The sequence below is a fragment of the Aythya marila genome (assembly GCF_965140915.1).
Source record: "Aythya marila genome assembly, chromosome: 3".
NCBI classification, from domain to species: Eukaryota; Metazoa; Chordata; class Aves; order Anseriformes; family Anatidae; genus Aythya; species Aythya marila.
The window spans coordinates 56,571,417-56,594,697 of record NC_139044.1 but is presented as its reverse complement, the minus strand read 5'-3'; the positions used below and the strand labels follow the sequence as shown (position 1 = coordinate 56,594,697).

At 36.1% G+C, this 23,281-nt stretch overlaps 1 protein-coding gene across 7 annotated transcripts in view; it reads left to right on the top strand.

Moving 5' to 3' along the window:
- The window catches only part of ADGRG6 (adhesion G protein-coupled receptor G6), a 110,768-nt gene that overhangs the window by 4,687 nt on the left and 82,800 nt on the right, over positions 1-23,281 (top strand). For all 7 annotated transcript variants that reach the window (XM_082756938.1, XM_082756933.1, XM_082756937.1 and 4 more), the window contains exon 2: positions 1,152-1,252. In XM_082756938.1, coding sequence (XP_082613064.1) covers positions 1,152-1,252 — 101 coding nt within the window. The remainder of the gene's footprint in view (positions 1-1,151; positions 1,253-23,281) is intronic.

Below are 23,281 nucleotides of genomic sequence, written 5' to 3'. Positions count from 1 at the left end.
TATTTAATACGCACTATCCTGGAAGATATTTGTGTTAATCAATGTTTCTTCATGACTACTTATTTGTGGTTCTTCATCATGTACTGTTGCTGGCCACAGACTTATGAAATATTTGGGGGATTCTGCTAAAGATTTTCCTCCAGTATTACTAGGTAATATCTCACTGTACTAAAGTCAGTTACTGGTTGTCATTGCCAAATAGGAGTTGGAAGGAGTTGGTCAAAATAATTTGTGTTGTTTCACAATTCGTTCCTTGCTTGTTGAATAAAATGAGACAGGAGTGTAATAAAGCACTATTCATTTTGGATCTGACCAGATTCATTACAAGTCTCCTTTCTTGTTTCCCCTTCTGCACACTATGAAGGAATCATTTTCGTTTAGCAATTTAAGGTCATATACACTACAAGTCAAAGAAAACTTTAACTTCAAGTTATACATAATAATGATTTTTATATAACTGCATTAGTTTTGCTAAATAATAAACTTGTCCTTGACTTCACTGGCAACACAGATGAGCCCCTAGATTTAGGCAAAGTTTCAGGATTTTCATTAAAGCTGTCGACATAAAATATTCTAGCTATCAAAATACTATCAGTGAAAAATATTGAAAGACTGGTCAAGAGCAGAGGCAAAATCTCACACAGTATCTTTGTATAGTTAATAACAAATAATAACAAATACGCATGTATTGTATATACATTTAAACAGCATAACCATATTTGTATATGTAAATTATGCAAATTATATACATTTGCAAAAGTTTTATTTTACTGTTTATCCAATTTACATAATTTACAATCTCAAAAAAAAAAAAAACAAAACAAACAAACAAAAAAAAAAACACAACCTCACCTTCTTTGATTCTTTTACTGAAATATCACCACATCTGTCTGCTTAGAAGCCTGGTGATAATCAGTCTTCCACCTTGTTGTCTGTTAAGGACCAGACAACATTTCTGACCCTTTGTAGCAAGTGTGGAAACTTCCACATGTGGTCAAGCAATACTAGGGCCATCCAAAATGTTCAGGTGCTACTGTATTTGCTGCTAGTTACTAGTTTAACTAATAACAGTATTTTCACATTTTCTTGGTTTCTTGTAAAGCTTCCTGAATTATTGCTTGATTTTTTTTTTAATTATTTTTTTCCCACAGGATGTCTCATATAAGTGAGATGTGGTGTTATCACTGGAAATGGAAGCTGCAGCACTGTGTCTACTTTTTTACCGTGTATATTATATGCATGCAGCAAGCAGGTAAGTTAGCAAATTATCTTCCTGCTTACATAAATGGTCTAGGTGCCTGTCTGCTGACTAAAGATTATGCTAATATATGACTGAAATATGTACAGTGTAACATTTTGATTAAAATTATGTATTATATTTTTTGTATTATATATTTGTTGTTTTGATTGGTTGTGCCATCTTTATTGCTACTGTTCAATTTTCTTGCTTCTTTATCATTTGGTTGTTATTCTTTGTTATTTTTTCTTTGACTTTGTACTCTTAATTCATTCATCTTTCTTTTCTTCTGCTTTTATCTTGTCAATACCCACATCTCTCTTGAATTTCTCATGGTTGCTGAAATATTGCAAGTAATTGTGTAATTCATTTTCCACAGTAAAGTCTGTGCCTGTAGATTATGTATTCAGTAATCCTTCACTCCAGTTACTGTTGAAAACTGTAAAATAACTGTAATGTGCTTATTATTTTAAAACTCTTTTAAAAAGAATTAGCCTGCACCCCAGAGGGGAAAGGCAGGGCTTGGGAGAATGATGAACTGCCCACTGTAGGAGAAGATCAGTTTCAGGACCAGCTAAGGTGTAAAAGTCAATTGGACCTGATGAGATAAATGCATAAACTCCTCAGGGGTCCTGAGGGAACTGGTGGATGAGATTGCTAAGCCACTGTCCATCATATCCGAGAAGTCATAGCAGTCCAGTGAAGTTCCACTGACTGGAAGAGGGGAAACATAACCCCCATTTTAAAAAAGCTAAAAAAGGAAGACCTGGGGAATTGCATGCCAGTCAGTCTCATCTCAGCCTTGCAAGACCATAGAGCAGATTCTCCTGGAAACTATACTATGACACATGGAAAATAAAGAGGTGACTGGTGACACCCAATATGGCTGCACTAAAGGCAGATCATGCCTAACAAATTTGGTGACATTCTATGATGGGGTTGCAGCATTGGTGGATAGGGAAAGAGCAACTGACATCATCTGCCTGGACTTGTGCAAGGCATTTGACATTGTCCCCCATGATATCCTTGTCTCTAAGTTGGAGAGACATGGATTTCATGGATGGAACACTGGGTAAGTAATGAATAGGCTGTCTGTTTGAACTCCAAGAGTCATGGTCAATGCCCAAGTGGAGATAAGTAATGAGTGGTGTTCCTCAGGGGTCGGTACTGGAATCAGGGATATTTAACATCTTTGTCAGTGACACGGACAGAGGGATCGAGTGCGCCCTCAGCAAGTTTGCTGATGAAACCAAGCTGCGTGGTAGTTGACATTCTGGAGAGAAGGGATGCCATCCAGAGGGACCTGGACAGGGTTGAGAGGTGGGTCAGTGTGAACCTCATGAGGTTCAACAATGCCAAGTCCAAGGTCCTGCACCTGGGTCAGGGCAATCCCACAAATGCAGGCTAGGCAGAGAATGGATAGAAAGCAGCCCTGAGGAGAAGAGTCTGGGGGTGATGGTGGATGAGAAACTCAACATGAGCCAACAGTATTCTCTTGTAGCCAGGAAGCCAGCTGTATCCTGGGCTGCATCAAAAGAAGCGTGGCTAGTAGGCTGAAGGAGGTGATTCTCCCTGTCTACTTTGCTCTTGTGAGACCCCACCTGGAGTGCTGTGTTCCGCTCTAGGGCTACAGCACAAGAAGTACATGGATGTATTAGAATGAGTCCAGAGGAGGGCTTTGAGAATGATCAAAAGGATGGAGCTCCTCTCATGTGAAGATAGCATGAGGAAGTTGGGTTTGTTTCAGCCTGGAGAAAAGAAGGCTCCAGGAGACCTTATAGTGGCCTTCCAGTACCTAAAGGGGGCCTACAGGAAAACTGGGAGGACTCTTTTTCAGGGAGTGTAGTGATAGGACAGAGTAATGGTTTCAAACTAAAAGGGTAGGTTTAGATTAGATATTTGGAAGAAATTCTTTACTCGAGGGGTAGTGAGGCACTGGAACAGGTTGCACAGAGAAGCTGTGGATGCCTCATCCCTGGAAGTGTCCAAGACCATGTTGGATGGGGTTTTGAGCAACCTGGTCTAGTGGGTGGTGTCCCTACCCATGATAGGGGTGTGGGAATTAGATGCTCTTTAAGGTCGCTTCCAACCCAGGCCATTCTATGATTCCATGATTCACATGATAGGAATTTTCCTCAGCAAGTTATATGTACACGAGATAAACACACACTGTACAGGGCAGTCAGTTTAAAGTTAACATCATCTTGGTCTGTAGTGACACTTGGGCAGAGAGTAATGCAACACATTGTGACTGTTTTCTTTAAACATATGAACAAGATATTTCATTTACTAAATGTCTTTTCCTAACCACTAGAGTGCAAAATATTTTAGGAGCTCCAGCTGCTTTACTGGAAAAAAAACCTCTAGAGTTTATTCTGGGGCAGAAGAAAGTTTTGGAGCAGCCTGTACTACTCAGCTAATTCCATATCAGATGGGTAGTTTTGCTATTACAAACTTGCTATTGGAAAAAGGATGTTATATATAGAGTTTGTAGCTTCTTTGATAGATTTTTTTTTCCCCTCTAAATAAAAAGTACAGGGTTTCTCTGACATTTGAATGCAGTGGCTGTGCAGTAGCAGTTTCTAGCTTCATGTCCCTCCAATATGTGTTTTCCATCTTCCTTGTGTAGCCAGGAATGTACACTTAGGACCTGACTCATTAGCTGGCTGATGGCCTTTACGTCCCTGTGATCCTGCAGCTGCCATCCTCAGCATACAATAAGTCAGCAAAAACTGCTGTAATCTACAGCTGCTGTGAGCTGATGCCAGGTGACTGGAACATTAAGGCCCAAAGAAAGACCTTTAGTCTTTGCTAATTCCTCTTGATAAGAATATAGTTATAAAAAGTGCAGGTGGTATAGTAAGAGTTAATTCTGTGGGCAAGAAAGCCCTAGCAAGTATGCTGGAAACATTAGAAACAACCATGTTCAACAGACAAAATGTGTTTGCTGTTCAATAAGTGAAGGAGATCATAGATAGCTTGCTGTTAATTCTTGACTGAAATGAAAACGAGACATTCACCTCTCCGGTAACCTGCCATTTGGCAGTACTTGCTTGCAGACCCTTAGGTTTCATGTTTCTCTCCCTCTCTCTTTTTTGTGGGTGTGTGTATGTGAAAGCATAGGTTAAAAACCAGAGCCACAAAATGTAGCCTTTTTATCTGTTCTTTTTAGTACAGTAAGACAGACAAAGTGGGAAACTATACTGCTCCTGTACATTTTATTTTGTGTCCTTAACAGGTACCGGTCAATTTGGCTGTGGATTCATAAGGTATCCCTAATCTCCCTGGCATCTTAAGCTTTACTGAAGTTACAGAGGAAATATTGGAAAACCTGATATTCATCCAGCTTAGCTAGTGAGTTTTAAGCTTAGAAAGCTATTGGGGTTTATTAAGCTTTGCCTAGAGGGGGTTGTATACAAGTTGGGGATTAAGATGATCAGATATGGGATTTATGGAGTATTTATGGGGCTATTATAGGGAAAAAATATCAGTCATCCTGTGAAAAAATGCAAAAGTAATAATTGTATAATTTGACTTTTTAAGAACTGCAGGACTTAACTTGCTTTCAGAAGCAAAACCCAGGTGAGGAATGGTGGAATTAGGTGGAATGGTGTCAATTGGTGGAACATGGTCTATGGAAGAAATATTCAGCCACAAACTGATCGGAAAGGTATGGACAAGCAGGTGTTGCAATAAAGTATAATCCCAAAATATAGGTCTGATACCTCAGAAGAATTGGTGGATAGTCTCAGACACTTAAAACAGAAAGAAATAAAAATGAAAAGTAAATGATAAAAATATAATAAATGTCTTTAAAAGTTAAGGATGCTGAAATTTTAATTGTGGCATACTGGCTTCAGGTCATGTGTTGTGATGTGGGGTGAAGGTACAGATCAGCTCAGCAGGCAACTTAACAGGTTCTTATTCCTGTCTGTGGTAGATATGCCTGATGGCTGTGAGCGAGTCATTTAGCTCTGCCTGTTTCCCTGCCTATAAGATTAAGTATAAGTAAGACATGTACTTAAGAATAAGTACGCGTCATCCTTCTCTTGTAAAAACTTTGCTTGTCTTCCAATGAAAACACTGTATGGAAGCTGAGATGTTAGAATGATGGTGTTTTAAACAGAACTAATTAAATCCCCTTTTATATGAGATTCAGACATTCCTGACCTTTTTGTTCACATGTATATTTTGATGGTTTCAGAGAACTCAGAGAGAAAAAAATAGAGTTCTACAAAATGTATCTTCTGAGGACAGACAGAAGGAACTAAGAGGTTTTGGTTTAGAGTAGGTAGAAAGGGGAATGCATAATTTAAAGTGTTTAAAAGAGGTGACTGCAATGGGAAGAAATAGGCTGATCTTTCTGGGCAGCTGACAGGACAAAAAGAACAGGTTTAAATTACAGCAAGATAAATGAGGTGAGGAAATTTATCAAAATGTAGACAGCAGTGGAACTGATTGCAAAGGTAGACTGTGAAATCTCAGTCCTCAAAAATGTATTCTAATGTCTGCCAGACATGGTTTAGTCTAAATGTTTCTTGCTTTGTGGGTTGAGAAACAGATCAGATGATTTCTGAACTTCCTTAATTTCTGTAATGCTTCCTGAGTCATTGCTCTATAGAATTATACTTTGGTTCAAAATTTGGGAAACAAGGAGATTCAGTGGAGATTCCACATCTCAGAATATGACAGTGGTTTTGCTGTGTCTTCAGTATTGTATTGGTGTTTTCCCTTGTGCCATAACCTCATTTTTATCCAAAATAAGGAAGTACCAGCTCACTACAGAAAGTAAAACAGTTGGCTCAAGTATGTGTAACTTCACAAGTGTTCAGTTTAGTCAGTGCTTGCTTCTTTTTTATTTTTTTTTTTTTTCTCATAACAAAATGTCTGATGTTGCAGTATAGTTTTGACTATGTTCTGTATTGTAACCTAAGAGCAGAACTGGAGTTTTTTAGGTGATCTTAAAAGCAGATTCCAGTTTACATAGTTGCTTTCCAGACTAGTCCAATTTTAAAGTGTCTTGTCTGTACTGGACTTCTAGGTTTTTGAATACATGTGCTTTTTGAGGAGATAGCAACAACCTCCTAAAACTTTTTACCTTCTTAATATAATCAGTAGATTCGTAAGTACTTATAAGTCAGCAGTCATTTTAAATTGACTGCTATGCAAATGTTTATTTTTATTCAGGATGTGGAAAATATTTCTTTTATCAAGCCATAAATACACCTACAATTTTTATTACACTCTTTCTGTGTAATGCCCGTTGCTGTTGTTATCACAGAAATACTATGACCACAGCTTATGTCAGAGTGAGAACCTGTCCTGTTGTTCATCCATCAGAGTAGTGACATTGGTGTCAGTAGTCACGATTCCATGTCCTTAGGGTGGTTTTAATCAATACCCAGGAGCTAACTGAAGGGTAAGTTTTAATTCTACCATAGTCACTGAAATATTCATGTCATCTTTATTAATGGTTTGAAGGAAAAAAAAAAAAAAAAAGTATTATTTTTAGTTCGTCAATAAAAGAGGGATGAGAGAATAGAGAATAACTGAAATCAAGTCCTTCACCCACGTGGCTGATAATGGTCTCCAGTAAGGGATCAACCCTCCTTAACTGGAACTGTATAGAGAAAGATGAGATTAAAGTTCTCCCTTGTTCATGGGAGGGTTTCTGAATGAACCTGTGGGCTCAGGAGCCAAGTGAGAGATGGGGAGGGAGTATGTTGGGAAGCATTGTTAATGCCACCAATGCTAGCAGCAGGAGTCAGTCACATCACCATCTGTGAAAATGGATTAAATTTTATCTGGAACTGCCCAGGTCAGGAAGTGAGTTTTTTCACCAAGGAGCTGAAACTGCCTCCCCCAGACAAGGGCCAAAGATTCTATCACTGAACAAATGATGAAATAATTGTCAGCATATTCGCTTATCTCTCTTTGTCTTACCAAGACTTTAGCCCCGTCAGCCAACATAGTCCTGGCATATGGTGAGGAGGCAGGGAATGGTCTGATAATGTTATCACTGATACTTATTTCTCTCGTGGCACTTCTGGGGTGGGAACGGGTGTGTATATATTGCTGTAGAGGGCAAATGAGACAAAGAATGTTGTCAATGACTCAGGAGTGGAAATTTGCATTTCTGAATATTAAGGAAAACTCAGAAAACCTGAATTTTTTTAAAGAACTATTCAGTCTAGCAATTTCTTTCCTTGCATAGGCATCTATACCTCACATGTAACTGAGAAGTTAGTCTGGAGGAATCTGGGTATTTAACGAAGAACTGCAAAGTATTTATATTCTGTCCCCTTTACCTGTCAGTCTTCTTTTGTATTTTAATCTAGCTTAAGCAAAACAAATCAAAAGCAATCCTTTATGTCCTGCTTAATATTTACATTTCTGCTGGCTTGAGGCATGTGCTTAGAATTTCTGTTCATATAAATCTTGCAGAGAAAAATGACTAGTTGGCTTTCCTTTATTTCCCTCAGCCCTCAGTTGACAGGTTGTTAATGCAAAAGTAAATCACTGTTGGAATGGATTTAACAGGAAGCTGCCTCTCATTACTTCTGTTTACTTTTTTGGATCTGATTTTTTTTTTTTTTTTGATGGTGCTGGTAATTCTTTTCCCTAAAGTGTTTGGTTCTCCATGAATTAACCAACCTTAAAAGCACGGTGATTTTCCTCAATTCTGTTATGCACTTGTAAGGCAAAAACAAATGGAATATCACAAAAATTCAAAGATGACTAGGACCTCACCTTATGGAGTCCTTGCATTCATTTATTAGGTACATTCATTAGCCTATATTCTTTCACTGAAGAACACAGCTTTAAAGAAAAAACTATATCTTTCACTGAAGGTGAAACTATATCTTTCACATATTTATGACCCATAGATTTTATAACCAGTTTGTTATATGTCTTTGCTTCTTTTTTTTTTCACTGTTAAAAGTTAAAAACATAGACTTTTTTTTTTCTTTGAGAATGTCACTTTTTTTCTCTTGTCAGTAAGTCTTAGTTAAGAATAGAAGAGTTTTCCAAATAAAAGTTTCTTACATATAAATCTAGCAATCACATGACATGTATTTTGGTATGTATTACTGTTAATACAGGGTTGCTTTTCTATATCAGCAGACCTTTCAGACATGAAGGATTACCATGGTAAAGTCAACATTTGTCAATTAATAAGGAGTGCTGATCTTGAAGGATTTGCATGCGTATTTTTGTGTCTGTGATTGTTTTGCTAGAATCTTGGATTTGCTTACTTAATGGGCTTGCTTAAGTGATTTGCGTAACGTGTAACATGTAAATGTTCACTAGATCAAGGCTTTACATGTCACTGTCTGATAACTGAAATTTTAACATCTGCCTTTTGCTTACAACCCTGGCACAGAGATGTCTGAGATATATTGGGGCAAGTAAATCTATACAGGCAATATTAAAATGAAGGAAAACACATGACTTTTATTTTACAAGAATTTGAAGAAAAAAAATAAAATAAAAGATAGAATTTTAGCTACAACTTGGTGAATTAATAAGAAAAATCCACCTAGAAAATATATTCCCTGTTGAGGTTGCACATAGAAATGTCTGATAAAATAATTCACACATACTGTTTCTGAACCTTTTCTACTCTCCATGGAAGATAAAAATCTCTCTCATGAGAAAAATAAATAAAAAAATAAAAAAGTACTTCAGGTATAAGCTATAAATGTTTTCTACAAATTGAACTAATGATGCTATGTATACAAAATATTGTGATACATTTAAGCAAAAGTACTTTTCCTGCCCTAAATATTGTAATAGAAACACCTGATTCAAGGGAAAGTATGGCTTCCAAAAACTCCTCTTGTTTTGTCTGGATTCAGTTCTCATTGGTCTATGTAGTTTCTGTAAATGGCAGGCTAAGCTCTAAACCTTGCAGCAGTACAGGAAGATTAAGTGTATAATTCATAGTTTTAGTTCCGCTTGTGTAGTCAGACCCCTAGTAGTCATTTACATTGACTAATTTTATTGGTCTTCTGTTGAAGAATCAAGCCACTTTCCAGTCTAAAAATAACTGTAGTCATACATTTTGACGCCACTGTAAACTTTTTATTCTTGTGCCTTTTTTCTCATCTTTCATTTTTTAGTTTTCACCCTACTGTCTGTCATAATGGGACAACATCAACCTGAACAGTATGCTGGCTGTTTTTAATTTGTTATTTGGAAACAATTTTGTTAATTGTACTCAAGACTTCACTCCTCCCCAACTCCCCCCCCCCCCCCCCCCAACATACTTACCAATTCCCATCTTGTGAATTTCTCCTTCAGTAACTTCTGAACATCATTTAAGTATTTAGTGGTTTGTCCAAATTCCAGTGTAGCAAATAACCACTTTTGACAAGAGAGGCTACCACTGTGCTGACTCAGATTGCTTAATACCACAAATCTACAGCTATATCAATTAAGATGTAATTTACTTAATATTCTACAGAAGTGTCAGCATGATTTATTTTTAAAGAACATATTTGTTGCAAGTTCTGGTAGACTGAAAAAAAGTGTTTATTGGAAAATATGTTGGTCAATTAAAGTGTGACAGATAGTTATCATTCTTAAAAACACTTTCCTTCTTAATATTCCCGAAGTAGTCCAGCTGTCTTCCAGTACATGGTAAAATGATAGCTTTTTAATGCTAAAAATCTTCAGGAGTTAGCTCTAGCAGAACTTAGTGTAGAAACATGAAGACTGTCAACCAGCTAACCTAATTTTTGAAAGGATACAATGCAATCAGAGTTTTTCCAGTTCCAGCTTTGTCTCTTATAAATGTGCTTCTTAATGGGTGTCAGACAGAAAAGTGCAACTCCCTGTTGTGAACAGAGTTTGTTTTGTTCAGATGCATGCTCTGGCTTCTCGCAGTTCTTCTAATTAAGAACTGTGCAGTGACAAATCCATACTATGAAGCTGATGTCATTTTTTATCAGAATTTGCTTTTTACGTGGGAAAAAAGGACTTCATGGTTGAAGTTGTCACAGAGGCATTTGTACAAGTGATGCAGTTCTTAGTGATTTTTTTTTTTTTTTTTTTGTGGTGTGAGGAGTAAGGGAAAGTATGTTTGTTTCTGTTCATCTTGAATTTACAGGAAATGCTTAGAAGCAGGTTTAAATTTTAAATATTTTACTATTTCTCCTTCTAATTCTGTCTAAATGTTCACCAGTTCCAGTGTTAGTGATGTATGATATTGCTCTTTACAGAAACAGGAAGCATGCAAGGAATCCTGAAATCGTCTTCCTAGCTGAGTCATTAAACATATGCAGAGGAACACCAATAACGTGTCTTTTGTACTGAAAGCTAAAATAACATAGAGGTTTTGTGCAGGGTGTGTATGTTTATCCAATGTCTTGAACAACAAATCCCCCAAATTGTATTCAATTTGTCTTGGATTTTAACATTGGTTTAGAGAATTGCATTTTATCTGTAATATACGGACAAAACCAAAAAGAAGTAATGCTGGTGTTGAACAAAGGCATCATTTGTATAAGTTAAGAATTTGTGGGTTTAAAATAATAGTTTAATAATGTTTAGAAGCAGTATAACTATAAAATCAATGAAATTTCACCTCTTCCATATATAAGCCTGGTATATCAGATTTGCTGTGTCCACCAACTACTCTAGTTACAGTTTATTGTGTAACTAGTTTATGAAATGTAGGCTTTTTTCTCTGAGCTGTCAGATTTGAGCCATTTAGTCTTTCCATGCTGTTCAGTATTTTGACTTTATTTTGGATTGGATATGTTTCTGCTAAAATCTGGTCACTTGAACTGACAAAGGCATTGTATAGCAACAACACCACTAGCCAGGTCTTCTATTTGTCTGTCTCTTTATGTGAAGAATTACTATTATGTTAAGCTGATCATTTCACTAAGCTACAAATTGCATTTAACCCTTTTCTGTTCTTAATTTCAGTGAAAGTCAAAATGGTAGAAGTAGCATTAATACAATAATAAATTTCCATCTCCAGTGGCACATCAAAATCAGAAGATAGTGCTGAGGATTAAAAATGCAAACATCTGTTTATATATATGCTCCCTCTAATAGAAACGGTGTGCATATTTTTCACATGGGTAATACCAAATGAGTGGCTTCTAAATCTCTTGCCACACATTAGTAACTTAAAAGTTACTTACAAATAATATATGCCTGGCTTAGTCAGTTGTCTTTAGTCTTCAGAAGTTTCTTTCCACCTCCCCACCCCACCCTGTTGTTGGCAGTGTTTTTGATGTACATGATACCAAGTATTCTCTTTTAGCCAACTCCTATAGTTACTGACTCCTTTGACTGCCACCATCCTAGGGGAGGACCTGAAAGTCCTAGGGGAAAACAGAAATCATATTTCCTTGTGATTGGCTTCACAAATCTTTTCTAAATAGTACACCATACCAATGAAATGTATCAGATGTTAGAAATGGAACTGAGAAATTTCCAGTTTTTAAAGTTATTGATTTAAAAACCTTTATCTTTCCTTATCATCTTAATAAGTTTTCTGGTGTAATAAATAGTCTGAATTTAAAGGAAGAAACTGACATTTTTAACTTTAAAATCTCCTTGTGTTTTTTCAATTTTTTTTTTTATTTTTTAATATGTATATATATTTCTTAGACAAAAGCATTTTCAAGAAGGTAATGAAAAATATTTTTCTTACTAATAACATGATTGAAAAAAAAAATCATAAAATAAATTCATAGTAAGCATGTAATTTGCTTTTTCATATGCCTGGGAATGCTGAAATTGAGGCAGACATGCTTTAACCTTGAAGTAATTTTGCACTTATTTTGTAATAAAATATAAGGAAAATCTTCAATAACTGTTCATCTGTATATGGTCTAAAGGTTCCTCTGGAACTGGACTGCATAGCACTGGGTTTTATTTCATTCCACTGAAGTCAGTGCAAGTTTATGGCCCCCTTCAGTATGAGTCAAGATACCTTGCTGTTGAGCTCTTTTGAATATCCCTCGCTAAATTTCCAAATAGAATTTTTTTGGAAGTTGATGTCTTGGCAAAACTGTGCTGTTAAGTCACAGGAAGCCAAAGTTCTGCACCATGCCTTTAGAAGATTTAACTTGTCTAGTGCTGCAGTATTGCTATTCAGTGTAGAAAAAGAAAAAGGCTTGAAGAATGAAAGAAGAGTTGCTGTGTACACTTGGCAGCAATTATATGTTGTAACTTGTGGTTTTTGTCTGCACATTACTGTGATCTCACCCAGTAATGCTTGAAAGGGAAGAGAGTCTTGTATTGTGCTTTTTGTCTGTGTAATCCCCATGTCATATGAATCCTGACTTGGTACTTAAGAGCACCCCCCCTTTGCTTTATCACCCTCTCTTTAGCTAGGTTTACTGCATCATATTTGTGATAAGTAACTGGCAGAACCAGTTAAAAAATCATAAGAACACAGACATCCATTCTTGTTTCTATCGATCTATCCATAATCTGTCTGATGTTTAATCCTAACACATAGAAGAAAGCATTCTTTTTCCTCCTCAAATGGATTACTTTTGATCATAGTGGCATGAAAGATATTTTAAGGTTGCATAATATTTTTATTATATTGTGTGTGTGCTTCCAGTGAGAAAACAGTCCAACCTGACCAGAGTTTTAATCTTTAGGGTGGGGTTTGTGATTTTGTATTATCTTAATCAGCTACTGTGTTTATTCACTTGAGATATGTGAAAATCTGATGAAACATCTGTTAGTAGGGATCAAGCCAAGCTACCATAAAAAATTAATATCTGGTCTTTTAGCAATTCATGCTATTTCACATTAGATTTGTATTAGCTTTCATTGTAAGGAATAATACAAAAAGACAGCATAAAAGAAAATAAACTTGAGTATTTTAAAGGCAAGAAAAGTCTTAAACTAGAATCCGATAGTCAAAACAGGAACTTTGTGAGTCACAAACATAAATTACTTATTAGCAATTGGTGAAAATTAAAGGAAACATTGTTTTTTTCTTTCTAACATGTTTGTCAGTTGTACTTGCAAATTGTTCTTCATAGTTTGTTGTAATTTAGTTGTCTTCATGTTTGTAGTTCAGTTGTTTGTCTGGTCCTCATTATAGTTCTCATAAATAGTCCTTATTAGACCTTTTATATCATTGCTCATAAATCTACGTCATTGGAACTTAAACTTACAAGTATGTATACAAATATTGACAGTAACAAATATAATGAAAATCATACGCCATGCAAATAGACTTTACATCACAAAGGTGATTCTATACATTCTATACATTCAAGAACCAGTTGATATTCTACACCATTAGATACCATTGTTGGACTATACTTAGCAATTTGTCAACAATTATTAAACACACTGAAGTCCAATATGTCCAGTCTAAATGTTGATCTAGTACATATGCTTCCATATGGAGTTTTCTTGGGGTTACACACAGAGGCTTCAATATGATTAATAATTTTATTTCTATGTTTCTGAAGTTATAATGAAACTCCATTAAGTTTGTCCCCTTGAAGTTATAATATAAATGTTAAATGGTAATGCTAATGGTATTTTAATATTTTCCTCATGCAGTGTGATCTTCCATAAATAAATTAGTTGAAGTCAGCATCATCAGAGGCTCCTCAAGATACATTGTTTGGATGTAGAATTGGACATTACCTTTTGCTTCTTGTGTTCTGCCATAAATAATAATGCTTGACTTGTGCATGGCACTACTTAGAAATACAATAAATATTAATTATGTGTGGGTAATGAAAACATTTCCATAACCAGGACTGATTAAAAATGCCTGTAAAATATCATATATTTATCATTCCTCCTAGACTTTAATACAGTAAACTTTTGAGCTAAGCATGTGGAACAGCTTAAGGACAAATATCCATATGGAAACACATTAACGTGTATATTTGGATTGTGCAGGTGGATCTCCTATACTGTCTGTGAGTGCTGACATGTTTATAAGTCTATCCCAAAAGCACAGAGCCTTTGTCCACACTTGAAGTAAATTATGTTCTTGAGTATGGGCTGCTTTTGTGATGGAAAAAATATATCTGTATGAAACACAAATGAATAATATTTTTTATTATGAACACCTTTTTATCAGCAACGATATGAGAGGTTTGACAGAATAACCAGGTTCCCAATTCCATATGGAAATTTAGACCATTTCAGTTGCTCATTTTCCTTGATATTGCTATTTCTTTGTAATTTACCTTTTTTAATTATAACATACTCGGTAGCTTTGTTTCTGAAATTTCACATGCTATTATTATATTATTATTCTACTTGTCCGTTGCTGCTTTAGAGTAATACAATGCTTCATTCCTACCAATTCTGACAGAGTAAGACATTTTTTTAGCTTTATAATCATTTCCTGTTTTATGTGGAGTTGAGGAAAAGATTGGGATTCAGTCAGTGAAACAAAATAAAGAATAATAATCTAAAATCAGCACTTGTTACTACATCTGTTGAAATGTCAGATATCTGTGTGGTGGAAATAAAAGTATAAAGCAGTGATGTAGTTTTGACTGTCACACAATGGATTTTTTCAAAGTTTTACTTATTTTAAATAAGAGAAGAAAGTCAAATAGTCTTAAAGAAATAGTCTTAAGAAAACACTAAGGTTGGAAAACCAGCAACTCAATAATCTACAAATAACAGAATTGAAGAATTTTATTTGCCTATGCAATTTTCCATTTTCATGTCTGCCATGATGGTGCAGATTTTAATTACAGTCACCTGCTTTTTGTCATTGGCCGTCCTTAGCTTAATGTGTGCCCAGAACTGGAATATGTACACTAAATGAGGCATTGGATTGCAAGATCTCATAGCTGGTATTGTTGAATGATGTCATAGAAACTAAATGCTGTCTCTGAGTCTTGCCTGCTAGGGGTAGCTGAGCAAATTATTTCAACGACTTTCTTTCATGTGTCTCATTTTTTGTGCCTAATCTGAAACTATGTAAAGAGTGATTTTCATTCATAATTGCAGTTGAAGTGAATAGGAACTGTGTTGATTATATTAACATCTACATAATGCCACAAATCATGACTAAATTAAATCTTGTGTGTCTGAAATTAGACACCTAACATCAGAGAATACTTCTGATCTTGATATTCCCCAACTCTGTTTCTATAAAAACAAGTTAAGAATACTTCTTCTCTCACAGTCAGAATGTAAGCTTTTAATTAAGGACTCTGAGAAACATTCAAATGTAATAGTAAAGAACACCAAAGAAGAGCTTGTGAGGAAATCAGTGATTTTGGTTCAAGAGAGGATTTGAATTGCTGCAAAGCTGGGGGTCATACGTTGAAGAATGGAGGTAAATCAAGATTCTGGAAAGTTGCTTATTGCATGGAATTTGTCCTTCCTGTGCACTGAATGAGGTCCTGCAAAAACAGTAGTGTGTGATTATGTAATTGAAGATTTTTTTTCAATTATCTGTGCACAAAGGCCAAACAAAGGTTAACTCTGGCATTTCCTAACTTCAGAGTCCTTGATTTTGCAATCCTAATTGTGTCTGCATGTTCCTGGGAGTGGTTTTTAATGTTGGTATGTGTGTATATATACATGCAGATATAAATACAACTATTGTTAGAGATGCTTATTTAGAATTTTAATGTAACTCAAATGCAGAGCTGAAAGTCTGGTTAACTAAATATTTACTAAATATTTTTCTTATTTCATTGATTTTTATTACTTAATTAGAAAGTTTTCCACCATATTTTTGAGACACTTTGAGGAAGTTGAGATTGATAGTGATTGGAGTAATTAAGCCACTTCACTGTGAATCAATTTGCTTAGCAGTAGGAAAACTTTTCATTCAATTTCATTATTTGTTGCAGCCTTTGAATGACCCAGCAGTTAGAACAATAGCAGCTTGGTTCTGTGTGACCTATGTTGTACCAGAACATATTATTTTAATAACAGAAAAAGGAAAAGAAAGAGAGAGAGAGAGGTATTTGTTGCAATACTTTTGACAAGTAAGTATCCCATACATTTTTTTTTTCATTTTTTATTCCACATCCATATCTTCAAGGTGATTTCTTGTTACAAATTTGACATACACCCTTTCCCTGTCTTCCCCAGTATTCTTTCCAGGGAAATATTGTGGAAAGGGGGAAAAAAATAACAAAAAAAAACAACAGACAACAACAGCGACAAAAAATACTCTCACAAACGCCTCAGCATTTGGAGCAGAAGATTCAATGCTGCACTTAGCAAAAGGGAGACAAGAAAATATCAACCTAGAGGTGAAATGTTAAGGCTTCTATTTCTCCAGTGCTAGTAGAGAAATTGGATACCTAGTATCAGAGGATGCTAGCACAAGCACTTGGGGAGTGTTGGAGTCTGGATGAGTAGGTCCTGTGTGGAATGAGGTTTGAGTAACAGTGGCATTTTGCTAGGATGTATGGCATAAATGTAAATGCATAAAAAACTTTCTATGTATTTGAAGTAATGACAGGGTGCTAAGAACTTCGTAGAAAGATGCCTCCTTCTTTAGCTTAAAAAAATAATAATAATAATAAAAAAAAAATATTTTTTTATTTACCCTACAAAGGGTAGGATAACTTTGATGTGAAGATATTCTGCTAGATGAAAGACTGCAACTGGCATGGAGTGCCAAGTGTCCCCCTGCTTCCTTAGTGTGTTTGGTGACAACATCCTCAAAAAGAACAAGGATTATAAAACCCATAAAGCATCAGATTTGCAGATTCAAAAAAGGATTTCCTTTAGAGCTAAGTTTGTTTTTCTTTTTCTTTTTTTTTCTCCTCCAGATGTAGCTGGTGGTAGGACAAATGAGGCTTCCAGAAATGAAGAAATGTTTAATAACTGTTGCAGTCTTTGGATTACAAGTCATCAAATATTTTAATTGTTCTGTGGACAACATCCTGACCCCCATTTGCCCTTTGAACAGAGGTAGACCTGCTACTGGTTTAGCTCAGGGGTCAAAGTTGGTCCTTAAAGAGTACCTGGACTATAAGACTTTAAATAAGGCTTATGTACATGATGATTCCTCCCCAAAACTCTCCTCACCTTTAACTGTTTCCATTTCAGGAATGAAAATCTCAATGAAACTCCTGTGGCTTTCTTGTTTATTAGCCTGAAATGGATTACTGACAACTAGTAGCCCAGTCTCCCTTTGAACCCTCATATCCACATCTGTCTTGAGGCAGGGAGTGCCATGTGATCATTTCCTGCTGCACAAAGAACTGACTTCTGCTTATTTTGAACCTGGCTTCACTGGGTGGCCTCTTATTATAGAAGACAATCATCCTTCTCCCTATTCTCTGTAACCCACAGATTTTTGTAGACTTCTGCCAGATCGCCACCATCTCTTTCCAAGTTTGAAAAGTACTTGACTATTCCCTCACTTCCCCTTTCTGTCCACCTGTGACCCCCCCACCCAGACAACTTTTGTCTGTGGCTTGAGGGCTTGATTTATGTCAGGCTGGAGTATCCACACATGCCCTGGGCAGATAGTTGGAGCAGTAGGAGCAAGGTGGGATATGAGATGGAGAGGATCTTGAAGTTGGGGTGACCCAGAATAGGCAGGGCCCTCACTGGCCAGGTACAGTCCTGCAGGGGACTGTCTAAGTAGGGTGAAAAGACAGGATGAAGCAATGACCCAGGGAGTCATCAGTCTGAAAATAGGTCCAGAGACAGGACCAGAGAGAGATACATCTACATTAAAATATCCAGCAACTGAAAGCCAGTTAAGGACTTTTAGTGAACACAGGACTCTGTCTACACATACCTACATTCAATTTTATTTATTATTTTATTGCCTAGTCACTCTGTCTTATAAGTGACTCAACTTTGCAGTTCTTTACAGTTTGCCGTCAAGGTATTTACTATCTTGAGTAGCTTTATATCTCCAACAAACTGTACTGCTTTACTGCTTTCCTGTGTACCTTCTGGACATGTTAACTAATGTGGCTCACAGCAAAGACCCCTGTAGAACTCTGCCTGTGACTTTCTCACCTTCTTACAGATTCATGTTTGTTCCTAAGCTCTACCTTGTAACCAGTTTGCTTGTAACCAGCAAAATCCATGCCAGAACCTTCCAAATTATGTAATGGCTACTTATGATCCTTTAAAGCCTTTGGCAAAAGTTTTTGCCAAAAGCTTTCTAGATATCCAAGTGAACTGTGTCATCTGGGTTACATTTACCCATGTAGCATGACTGAACTCTGCAGAGAACTCCAAGAGGTTTGTAAGACAAAATGTCACATTACAGAAGTCATATTGACTCTCCCAAATAGATTTTATTTATCCACATGTCCACTAATTGTAGCATTTCTTATACCACAGATCCCTTGTGGTGGTTGAGGTGCTAGTCTGCTCAATGAGAAAAATAATATTGGAGTAAACCAGCTCTACTTGACTGCAAATTACTGGCAATATTTACAGGTGTTAACATTAGGAGATTTTCAGGAAGAATAACTGGTAATGATGTTGCCGTTCCAGTGCTTTGCATCTGGTAGAAGTGGTATTGAAAATAATGGGATGTGTTTATTCATATTGACATCCAGTGGAAAGGACTGAGCGGTACTTTATTACTAGTACTTTATTAAACTGTAATAAAAGGTGTGAGCAGCTCGCTTGACTGGTAGTTCCTCATTATAATTTTGTCCTAGAGACACTTGCAACTCACACCTGCGAACATTAGCAGAAGAACCTTGTCAGTTACAGTGACTGACTAGACCACACTGTTTATCTCGAGGAAGGAATCAAATGTGGTGTTTTTTTTTTTTTTTTTTTTTTTTTTTTTTTATATGAAACTCCCTCAGACTGTGATGGGGAGAAAAGAGCACAACCATCATTACAAAAAGGATGCATGGGTTTCTGCTTTCTTCTGAAATGCAGAAGAGACAGGAATGAACAGAAATGCAGAAGGAATCAAAATAGTCTGCAATTCACCACATTGTTATACACAGTCTCACGCAAATGTGGAGAAAAGTCTGTTACTTCTGTACAGTGCAGATCTGGTGATCATGGGACTAACATTCCTACCTCTCTCCAAATGGATGTAGCATTTCTGAATAACCTCATGTGCACATGGATATGGTCAGATAAATAGGAAAAGTTATTTCTTATTGATGGACAGTTCAGGGATCGGCTAGTTCAAGAGGTTTTTATACTTTATATTTGAATGAGCACGCAGAAGTCAGTTCTAAGTGACAGATAACACTGTTATGCTAGTTTTGTTTTTGTAGTAAACCCAAATGCCAAGAAACTTCTGATACTATTACTTCCTGGAAAGTGATTGTTTTCTCAGAACAGGAAGGCTTGTAACTTTTAGATGAAATAGCAAGGATTGCATTTGCAGGGAATAACAAAACTGTTTTAAAGACTATTTCGGTATTAAACAATATAGTGTGAACAAGAATACACAAATTGTTTAATATATTTAAGCTATTAGGCTTTTAAATTCTTTTGAGCTATCAGTATTACAAGTAGAGCAGTAGCTTTTCATCCATGCCAGATTGCAAAATAACAGATATATATAAAGATAGTGGGCGTGATTCACAGCTAGAATTCTTCTTCATAGAGTTCTTTTTAAATTAATGACATTATGGGTGTGCAAAGGTAGTCTCCTGGGCAAGAAGTTAGTAGAAGTACACATCTTTATACTTCATAAATATCATTTCTATGATTCTTTTGTCTCATTTCTATTCTAAAATTATTATATTTTATTAATTTAAGTGCCAATAAGGAGGAAGATCAGGTACTTCTGATTGTTGTAATACATTTCTAATATACCTGTTTCCAATAGTTTTTTGTTTCTCGACAATGCTTATCATCACCTTGACTTCTCAAGGTTAAAAAATTTCTACACTGGAACAACTATTTTCTTATTGTCATTGTCATTTGCTATGAAATAATACATATTCTATATTGCATCTGTGCTGAGAGCCATAGAGTAGAACCAGAACAAGGTGATTTCCTGTAACAGTTCCTGCTCTGGATTTTGAAACTGAGCTTTTCATTAATCTTGACAATACAGTCCCAGGAGAAGGACCAACTTCAGGCAGAGCAGACAAATTGCTTTGAGCAGAGGTCTGCTTTAGGCAACTGGGCAGCCATAGCCCTGCTACATATGGCCCAAGCTGACCTCACAGCCATTACGAAAGGGATGTGAATGTGTGGCTCTTGCTGGAGGAGGAGGTGGGACCTCCTTTTAAATATATTAATATGTATATTTAAATATATTGAAATATGCATCAATCAACATTTATCACATAGTCTTCACAAACTTCACTCACAACCAAAAAAATTCCCCACACCAAAATCAACGTAATAACATCATCACACTAACAAAGGTGGACAATTTACACACAGTCCACCCCTCATCCCTTCACCACATTATAACAACACCAATTCATCATAATTATTACACTCTCTAACAATGTCAAGCAGCAGCAGTTTTATCAATATGAGTGAGCTGTTGTAAGGTTTGGTCTCTCCAGGCACCTTTCCAGCACACCTGCATCGTTTAACCCTTTTTCTTTGATGGAGCAAAGAAAACAATCCCTTCGCAGACACACAAAATAAAATTATTTTTATTCTACTTAGAAGATTTGAACATAAATATGATATGATTTGTTTTTTGTTTTCCTGTTTTTTGTTTGTTTGTTTGTTTGTTTTGTTTGTTTGTATTTTGTTGTTGCTGTTGTTTTTTCTTTGTTTGTTTTTTTGATTTGTCCCATTTGGATAGTTAGTATGATCAATTGTTTTAAGATACAATATTCACATTTTGTCTGTGTTATCATTTTGTGTATGTTTTGTCCATAGACTCAGGCCTAGAGATAAAACTCATGAACAACCAAGAATTTTGGAGAAAAAAAAATAAATGTAACTGTCTTTCTAGTCATAAATAAATGTTTACACTTCTGCCAAAAGCTTGCAATTTGTATCTAGTGATGAACCCTTTGGTTGTCAGATTACTTACAAGTATTCCTCTGTTATTTCCATAAATAAAATCTGCTTAAAATTGCTGATAGCAATTGATTTTATTTAAGTACAGGCTGCAACAGATTTACCAGATGAGCCAAAAGAATATTTAGCATGGCACTATTACTGCCATGCAGTGCAGCGTGGTCAAAGGACCATTTAGACCAAGACTACATCAACTTTTTGCTTATCCATGTAGCATGGATATGAGTGGGTACATGAATAGGTCTGTTCAGCATTGTAGGCTTCCTTTATCTGGAAGAAAAGCATTTGACCCATCAGCCAGTGTTCTGCCATTTTCATAACCAATCCAGACCCTACTGAAGAAAATATGTAAGCATTTAACATGTAAGCCATTATAAGGATTTTCCTTCTTGTAGTTGTTCAGCCTGAACATGATGACTCAATTATCACATGCTATAAAATGCTATAATTGCTGTTAGTACTGTATATTGTCAAAACCTGTTTTGACTGTTCTGGCTAAGTAGTCTTGAGACTGAATACAGGAAGGGATGAGAACTGCCTGGACGGAGAAACCTCTGCAGCAATGAGAGTCACAGCTGTCTAGAGCACCTGAATGCTGTTCAGGCTACAGGTTTCTCTACAGAGTTTACTGCACAATAACACTTAAAAATATATATATATATATATCACAATTCCTGGAAAGCTGTTTGGATGGGAAATGCAGCTTTTATTAAAACAGACTTTTTTTTTTTATGTATTTTTGTTGTTGTTGAAACTGAAATGTATATTAATTATGAAGAAATGCAACAGGATAAAAAATCTAGCTTCAATCACAAAATCACAGAATAACAGAATACTTGAGGCTGGAAGGCATCTCTGGAGATCATCTTGTCCAACCCACTGTTCAAGCAGAGACGCCTAGAGTAGGTTGGAGCAGGTTGTCCAGGACCATGTCCAGACAGCTTTTGAAGATCTCCAAGGAAAGAAAGTCCTCAGTGTTTTGATAATGGAGAAAAATACTGCCTTGAAAATTCAAAGCAAAATTTTCAGTCTTCGCTTTGAATTGACTTCAATATTTGGGAAAAAAAAAAAAAAAAAAAAAAAAAAAAAAAAAACTTAATGTTTTAAAGTCATGTGTTAATTCACTTGAGGTGACTTTGAGGTGACTTTTTCCTGTCTAGTTTTTCTTATGTTACTTACCAGGAGATCCGATTAGCAGTTGTCACTTTTTTATCTTTCAGTTATTTTCTTTGCTACACCACGTTAACATGGCTGGATCAGTTGAGCAGATAATAGGTTCACGTTAGGTTTAATACCTACAGATATTAAAAGGTTTCTGCACTTTTCTGTGCATACTGAGTGCGAGCTATCCTGTGTTATCCTGAATTATACCAAAGACTTCCCTGTTGGTTTGCAGGGAACTGCAAAAAAAAAACTAAGGAGCTTATTATATTAACTGTGTCTTAGCTGAGGTACAGTCATTGATAGAAAAATCCAGAAGAAAGAAAAAATAAAGTTGCTAAGTTTTATTGACTGAACTCTTGACCAAAGACCTAATCATAACAAAATATGTCTGTCAAAAATCAAAATAAAATTCAGATGATCTGCCTTAAAATTCTGCCATTCCTGCCATAGGAGTCTACCATAGTTCAAAGCTTACTCACTGACTACTGTTGAAGAAATAATGCTGTCACAGGACTGTAGCAAGGTGGATTTAGGTAGACACAGCAGAATACAGAATACAATGGCTTCTTGGTTGTGCACATAAGTAGTTTAAAAGGAATTGTTTAATTTTTCTTATCCATGACAATTGGACACTGTGGTCAGGGTGAAATGCAAGACTTCCTTTATTTCCTGTTTACTTAGACTCTATCCTCTTTGTACTGTGTTTCTTAATGATGGTTTTGGACTCTTTCTCCTTGTTCCTCAGTGCTCTAGCAGCCTGTCCAGCTTAGTTCTCCCACAGACATGATGTTGGACTAAGTTGTGCAGAGCTGTTATGTAATTGTTCACGACTCATTCGTCTCTTGCTTGTGTAAGTGAAATAGACCCACTAAAAAAGAATCTCACCATGGCATGGCCAGGTATATTTACCAGCTTGCTAAGTACTCTAAGCTATGGTTTAGCAGATCTTCATGA